The sequence below is a fragment of the Natrix helvetica genome (assembly GCF_964273705.1).
Source record: "Natrix helvetica genome assembly, chromosome: 2".
Taxonomy (NCBI): Eukaryota; Metazoa; Chordata; class Lepidosauria; order Squamata; family Natricidae; genus Natrix; species Natrix helvetica.
In genome coordinates this window covers 198829767-198838259 of record NC_138552.1, presented here as the reverse complement: position 1 = coordinate 198838259, position 8493 = coordinate 198829767, and the positions used below count along the sequence as shown (strand labels likewise).

The 8493-nt window shown below is 37.1% G+C and overlaps 1 protein-coding gene across 9 annotated transcripts in view; it reads right to left on the bottom strand.

Annotated features, from left to right (window-relative positions):
* Positions 1-2903: 2903 nt before the first annotated feature.
* EYA4 (EYA transcriptional coactivator and phosphatase 4) overlaps positions 2904-8493 on the bottom strand; it is a 120122-nt gene continuing 114532 nt past the window's right edge. For all 9 annotated transcript variants that reach the window (XM_081942995.1, XM_081942996.1, XM_081942997.1 and 6 more), the window contains one exon: positions 2904-8409. In XM_081942995.1, the coding sequence (XP_081799121.1) occupies positions 8329-8409 (81 nt within the window). In that variant the 3' untranslated portion in view covers positions 2904-8328. The remainder of the gene's footprint in view (positions 8410-8493) is intronic.

The window sequence follows — 8493 nt, the reverse complement described above, 5'->3', positions numbered from 1 at the left end:
CGGCGAATCTATGGTGAACCTATTGCATGCGAAGCCCTGTCTGACGGCACGCGAGCCGTCACCCAGCTCAGCTCCACCGTGCGTGTGTGTGTGCCTCCCACCGGCCAGCTGACTTTGGGGTCTCTGCCGCACATGCAGGAGACACATATGGACATGTGGGGGTGCATGCACAAGGGGTTGCACATGCATGCCTGGGGGAGCATGAGGAGTGCAGTGCGCCCCTCCCGTGGGCCGTTTTTGGTCCCAGGCGGCTTCAGAGAGGCCTGCTAAGCCCAAAATGGGGCACAGGGTGTGTGTGTGTGCGCATGCGCGGATGGAGCACGTGGTGGTGGTGGAGTGCAGGGTTTTTTTGTGTGTGCATGCACAGGGGCACGGGGCACATTGCATTGTGGGTGTGGGCATGCACATGCGCAGTCACACATGCACGCATGATTTTGGCACAAGGACAAAAAGGTTAGCCATCACTGGCATATACCTTTGTTGTTCATATAGATTTTTGTGCGCTGCCAATTAGAAAGCTAATCACTTCTATAAATTAACTTATGGATATGGTTTAGTGCATACTGTAAAAAAACCTATGAAACGTGTCTCAATCATTCTTGAGACTGTGCATTTGTGTAAGATTACAGGGGGAAATCTAAAATAATGTGGGGTACAAATTTTTAGGGATTATTTCTCTCTCCAAATTTTCTTTTCAAATTTACACCCTGAAAATGTACCAATATATTTTAATTATGGTATTCTCTTGAAAGTTCCTACTTTATTTTATACAATGAAAAATTTGATCCATGGACTTTTTCCTACTAGAGCCTTGCTGCCTGTCTTCTGTTTGCAAATCTTATGGAATTGAAGCCAGTTTAATACCTTTAAACTGTACAGTTTGAAGCTTAGCCCTTTTGGTAGAGTTCAGCCCTTTTAATATTTTTTGCAGTTTTCAATTTAAAAAATGCAAAAATAAATGTACACAACTGAGCAGCTTGCTACAAGAATCACTCTTATCTAAATGAAAACTCCAAAAGTTGAAAATTGAAGGGTTACACTGGAACACGTTTTCTGCCACAGACTGGGACTGAAATATTGACATCAGTAATAAAAATTGGTATCTACATTTTTCTTGTTCATAGGAATGGGTCAGCAAATCAGTTTCCAATTGGGGCCAGGTCAGGTCAATGCTTTGTTGATTTAAGAACTTCTGAAGAGGCCTTAGCAGTATCTGCCTATCTTCTCCCTCTTTTCAAAGGGACTTTTCTTGCCTTTAGTGCAGGAAAAAGGGGATCGTATGGAGCGTTTGTAGAACATTGGGGAACAGAGGCCTGTAGTACTTGCAATACCCTGGTTCTGTTTACAGGAATTTGAGGATTGCGTAAGCTAAACATTAAATATGCAAACGATGACAATATTTCATTATCCACATGCAGGGAAATTTACAGTGATAACTGAAATTAGATGCCATAGGCCAGCCTGTTATTTGTATGCTGCAGCTATGATAAGTTTACCTTCCAATGACCAATTTTGCCAAGGGCGATATTAAATAAGGCTGATTTCAGTTGGAAAGAGTTCACGTTGTGCAAGAGACAGTTAGTGGTTAAAGCAACAGGCTAGAAAGCAGGAAACATTGAGTTCTAGTCCCGCTTTAGCCATGAACGCCAGGTGGGTGACTTTGGGCCAGTCACTCTCTCTCAGCCCAATTCACCTGACTTGGGTATGTTTGCTGCCTTGAGATATTTGCAAGAATAGTGTGGGATAAAAATAAATAAAAATGAAAAAGATAATGAAAGGATGTTGGAGCAAGCCTGCATTTTTTTCTGCAGCTAAATACTAAGAGCAACATCAATCATACTCTATGGGTTCCAGGAGCTGTTCAAATCGGTACACCAATTACAAAAGCATAGTATTCAGTACAGGTTTAAGTACCCAACTATTGTGTGCATGTGTGCACAGGCACATATGAGAAAGAAAGCTATAAAGCATCAATAGCAATCCAAATAATAGATTTTATTTGCACAAGCTTTTTTAAAAATCTGAAATTGTTTGATACACTTCTTTTAGAAGCTTCTTTCTTTAATCCAGGGGTGTTGAACTCAATTTCATTGAGGGCTGCATCAGGGCTGTGGTTGACCTTGGGGGGAGGGATGGTGGCCGACTGGTTAGGTATAGCCAGTTTGACACCACTCCCCAAACTGCTGTCATGTTTCCTCTTTACATTGGGTAGACTGGACCAAAGCTACAATGGCCCGATCTTTCCTCTTCGCACTGGGTAGACTGGACCGAAACCACACTGGCCCGATCTTTCCTCTTCGCATTGTGTAGACCAGGATGGCCCTGCAGGCTGGATCCGACTACACCTGGCCTCGAGTTTGACACCCCTGCTCTAATCTTATTGCAATTATTTTGACCTCCCTCAAGGCCAAATCCAAGTCCTCCCTTGGGCTGTAAGCACAAGTCAGCATACAGAAGCCTACGCTTTTCAATAAAACATATTGATAGTAAATGTGCTGATAGATCCTGAATGCTCAGAAAACAAATGTCTTAAGTGTATAGGAGAAAGGAAAATTGTCTTCAAATTTTTAATATGAAGAGAAAATCTGTAGAGCAATCGATTGTGCAAAATAGTCTTCTACCCAAGGATCTTATTTTGATAGAAAACACATGAAATTAAGTCTTGAATATATGTTCTAAAAGCAGAGATTGAGATGCATTAAATCCTTTTCCAAGGGTTAATTGTTCGAATCAGAAAAAGGACTGATTCGACAGGACTAGGATATTATTTCTGGCTTAAACAGCTGCTCAACAAGGCTTTTCATTTAGGGAATGACTATATTTGGGGCACTACTTTTTGTATCTGTTTTTACAATGCATTGCAAAACACGACATTTCAAAAAAGAATATCAAGGATACAGGAGTACTATGATTGTGCAGAAAATGACAATATTTCCACATGTATTTATTGAGAAATACTAAAGATATACACATTTTGTACAAGCTTTCAATATTAATTTACAATTTCTTAAATAATATTATCCCTAGATAAAATCATGATTTACATTACACAGGTCCTTGGCTTTAAAAGTTCCATAAGGCTGCTATTGCTGGGCATTCAAATGCAATATTGGCTCATGTCAATTATGCTTCACACTAAAGTACTAAATATCGCATTGATTCAAGCATTTAAACGTGACTCCAATCCTTCTCCCTGCAATCCAAAATGAAAATCACATCTAAAATTTAAATGGACACAGCCCCATATTTTTCAACATACAAAAAGATTTAGATTGGGTTCTGTTGCACAACCTATTTGAAGAGCAAATTTACTTTGAACTGCAACTTTTTAAATTTATGTTTGGTTTATAATATTTGAGTTGGTCCTAATTAAGATGTTATCCTATTAAGAGAATTTGCCAACGTATTTTACTTATTTAAATCTGCTCCAATTGCTACCGTTATTTGGGAAGTAAGACTAAAAAACACTCCAACTATTAAAATTGATCTGCATAGGGATAAAAAAAAATTCTCTCCACACAACTGGAGGCAGACAATGGAAAGCCATGGATATGTCTGTCACAGCAAAGTTGATGCACTATGCCAAAGGCTAATGAAAACGACAGAAAGGAGGACATATTAAGTCCTAAAGGAAGGGACTGTGTGGAGAAATGCAGAAAACTACTTACTTTCATTTTTCAATTTCACTATAGTAGTGTATTGATTTGAAACCTCTATCCATTATTACTTTGAACTTCTCTTAAACTAAATTGTGCTGTTCCTCTATCTCAAGCTTTATATTTAAAGTGCTTCATACTTAAGTGCCGTTTCTGTTCAAATTGGTACAGCAATTGAAAAGCATAATCTTCAGAATATATTGTTTTAAGTGCACAACTATTTAACAAACATTGTGTATATGTGCATATGCACACAGGTAGATGGGAGAGAAAAAGCTATAAAAACACCAATGGCAGTCCAAAATATATATATATATATCTGCATCTAAACGTTTGGCAATTCTGTTCCTTGTTATTATGCATGGGATTTCATATATATTTTTTCAAAACATTAATGGATACAATAATAATGGAGCAATGTTTAGCAAACTCAAATGTAAAGCAAAATAAACAAAGGTGATTGTGTCAATTGAAAACATTGCAGTATCTCAACTCTACATCATTGCCAAATAAACTTGTACTGTATAATAGTGTCATTCTGTCATTTTGATAAAATAACTTCCATTTATATTTTTATAGAATATCTTGAAACTATTGAGGAACACCTTTATAAGAAGTTTTTAACTACATTAAAAATACACATTATTCAATGATTCATAGGTATTTTTTTTATTATAATCCAAGATGCGGGATAAGGGCTTATGGATTTTCACCTTAAGTAACTAAAATATGTGACAAGTATAAAATTGGTTGGATGGCTTGCAGACTTTATGAATATTTTATGGACATTTTTAACCTATTTATTTCTAAATATCCAAAGATGACCAAAAATATTTCTATATTGACAAGTTGATACAATAATTTTCAGTGGGCCTTTGGCCAAATAAAACAAGTTTAAAACAAGCCTGAAAAAATAAAATGTTTACTGCGTTAAAAATAATCACAAGTGAAATTGTGAGAAACACCATCTGTAAGCTCTTTTAAACTAGAATGAATTTTATTAATGCAGAGGATAGCACAGAAAAGAAATTCACTTCAACTGATAAAAGGTTTTTTATTCATATTGCAGACCAATTCATATCTGAACACTATTGTTTTGTCCATTCCCAAGATGTAAATGTTAAGTATCTTAGTCTTAGTACTCATCAAAGGATTTTACCTCTTTTTTTTTTGGAACGTTTCATTCCTAAGTGCATTTTGCATTCTGTAAGGCAAAAATGGCACCTGTGTTTTTCCATTATTAAGTTTCTGAATTTTGCAAGGATTTTCACTCAGCCAATAATAATGGTACAGGTAGACCTAGCTTACCAGCTCATTGCAGTGACTGCTCAACATTATGACAGCTTGCGAAAAGAGATTTATGACTTGTTCTTCATATTTGCGGCTGTTGCAGCATTCCCGCCGTTACTAGAGTGCAATTTGGGCACTTGGCAACAGGTGTACATTTGCAATGGTCATGTGATCACTATTTGTGGCTTTCACAGCTGGCTTTTAACAAATCATTGGGGAAGCTGGCTGATAGCTGAAAATCACAGTCGTCACACGTAATGGTTGTGGGGACTTGCTTAGTGACCGCAGTTCATTTGTTAAGTTGGGAGCAATCACCTGATGTTTCACTCTACAACCAAGCTGCTTAGAGTCAGAGCTGCCACCAGACCTAGTTGTGATTGGTAAATAAGAACTACCTGTATGCTATAGAGAGCCACTGTCCCATCACACAAATGGTTACAGAAAAATGTGGTAACAAAGGACCAATTCTCAGTTTTATCTTCCTTCATTTTCTTATCTATACTCAAGGTGTTTCAGATTTTTTAAACTCTTGTGGTCGTGTTTCATTAGTTTGATTTGCTATCACAGCTCATTAATTGGAAGCCTATTCTTTGTGTCAACTGGTAAGTGCCCTTCAGCCACATGTGCAAAGCATAACTGCAACAGCCATTAATTACATCAAGAGGCTGCTACCCTCTTCTTAAAAACTATCCAGTCTCATTCCTTTCCTCCCCTCCCACAAGGCTTACCCACAAATTATACATCACTAGAAAAATCACAGAGTCATTGAATTGAAATGAACAACTTGTGGCAACTAGACAGGAAAGAATCTGGCCCTAAGAAAGGTGTACAAGGCAGTTAAGAGAAAAATATTACAAAATGGACTTTAAAAATAAAAGCAGTACAGGTAGTCCTCGACTTACGACCACAAGAGCCACAATTTCTGTTGCTGATACATTTGTTAAATGAATATTGCCGCATTTTATGACCTTTCTTGCCACAGTTGTTAAGTGAATCACTGCAGTTAAGGTAGTAATATGGTCATTAAGTGAATCTGGCTTCCTCACTGACTTTTCTTGTCAGAAGGTTGCAAAAGGGGCTCACGACCCCAGGATACTGCAACCGTCATAAATATGAGTCATTTGTCAAGCATCTGAGTTTTGATCATGTGATCATGGGGATGCTGCAACAGTCATTAAGTGTGAAAAACAGTCATAAGTCACTTTTTTCAGTGTCACTGTAACTTTGAATGGCCACCAAATGAACTGTTGTAAATCAAGCACTACCTGTGAAATAGAGCATTAAAATAAACACAGTGGAATTACAGCACCCATCCATCTCATGTTAGAAGTCCTTAGAAGCTAGAAGGAACAAAAGTACTCTTGTTGTCCACATCAAAGTCACAGCTTGTTTAAATTCTTGGCGAGGGGAGATTCTAAAGTGGGTGGGGGTGTTGCCACAGACAGGATAGCACATGCTGCCCACCTCTTTTGTAACAAATGACTTGTACTCTATTCTTATGCAAACACAAGATCAAAATAATATGCAGGGCTGAATCTACACATTCAAATAATTGTTTGATTTTGACTTCATATATTGTATGAATCAAACCAACTTATTCAAGAACCCCCATAATATAGTGCAATGTTATAAAAACCATTGCTGCAAATAAATGTAAGCATAGTTAATATGCATACGAAAAACTAACCAGAGAGGAACAGAGCATTCCACTGAGATTCATGCTGACCTACAGCTACAAAATCAGTTATGACGGATTTAAGTCCTGGTGGGAACTCATTAACTGAAAGGATCTTTTTTTGACTGGACCATATAATGGGCAATTTATGGATTACATTTGTCTTTACTTGACAATGTTAGGAAAATATTATTGTTCATCTAGTAATCTTTTTGTTTGTCTACTGCAGGGGTGTCAAACTCAAGGCCTGCGGGCTGAATCCAGCCCACAATGTAGTCGGATACGACCCATGGGGCTGTTCTGGTCTATTCAATGCAAAGAGGAAAGATCAGACCAGCATAGCTTTGGCCCGGTCTACTCAATGTGAAGAGGAAACATGCCAGCAGTTTAGGGAGTGGCATCGTGACCATGCCCACCCAGCTCCCCAAGGTCAACCAGAGTCCTGATGCGCCCCTCAATGAAATTGAGTTTCACACCCCTGATATTCTGTATTTTTTGTTGCACAAGTATCTAGCAAATCCTTTTCTTTATTGATTTAGCTGTTTTCTTTTACTTAAACTTTCATTGGACCACATTCAGCCATGTTTATATGTACCTTATTGAATGTTAAATATACTACATTGTAATTGGATATCAGGTCAATAGGTAAAAGTAGCATGCTAGGTTTTTTTACACATGTACCATAAATTAAACTCATTGCAGCACAAGTTATCCATGTGTATAATTTTTTTAAACGCAAAAATTAATGAAAAACTGTCAAATAATTTGTCATGTTAACTATTTTCTCAAAATACCGAATATTCCAACCTTTTGACATTTAAAAAAAATATTTCCATACAATCAGTGGAATTATTAAGAATTTAAATAAAAACGCTAACTTTCAGTTATATATTTTTTTTCTCTTACTGCAACAAACACTTAAACTGCTTTTATGCAGTACTGATTAGTTGAATTTGAAATTTGGTCATGTCAAAAATTATCACAAAGATTTATCTTTCTATCTACATAATTTTAAACCAATGTTACACTGTAACACACAAACAAGATCTTGTCATTTAAGGCACAACACATCATTATGCACATTCTGTCTGCCAAGTTTATAAAAGAGACAATTATTATTATATACCCCCTTCCCACACACCTCCAAAAACAAAACAAAACAATATAATAAATTGCATCCACTTCCAAAGTCAGTTGCTAATGTCACAGTAAATTATTTTCAATAATAATTTACACCTATTACGGATTGAGATAGGATTGCCATTGTAGAGTCCAAGTGCATCCCAATTCTCTGGGTCAGGTAGGTAGCCTAAAGTTCGATTCAAACCTCTGTGCTGAGAATATATCCCATTGTGAGGAATGTTGTTGAATACCACCCTTGTCATTCACAAAATGCATTCATTCTTCTCCTTCTTGTCTATTGCAAACCTTGTTCACTCTGGCTAGGGCTCATTTGGTGTGAACTAGCAACCATTTGTCTAGTTCTTTAATCATCAAAATTCTGAATATATAAGACCATGTAGAGAATCCTTATGTCGTATTAAAATGTCTGTCTCCATTCAGTGATCTGAATTCTTTGCAATGGAATCCATGTATTGCTCTTTCTTCTTAAGACGATAATATGTGTAAAGCCAGAGGCGCCATATCCAAAGTTAAAAAAAAAAAAAAAGATCAGTGTACTTTGAAATATGTATAAAAAAAGAACAGTTACAAATACTCTAATTCCAACGCTTGATGTAGAGCCAGGAGGTCGGAGTGGCTAGATATTCTCCAGAAAGGCATGTTATGCTGCATTAGTTAGGGGGGGAGAGAGAGAAAGCAAGAAGAATAAACAATATATCTATCATACCCATCACATATTTTCTCTTATAT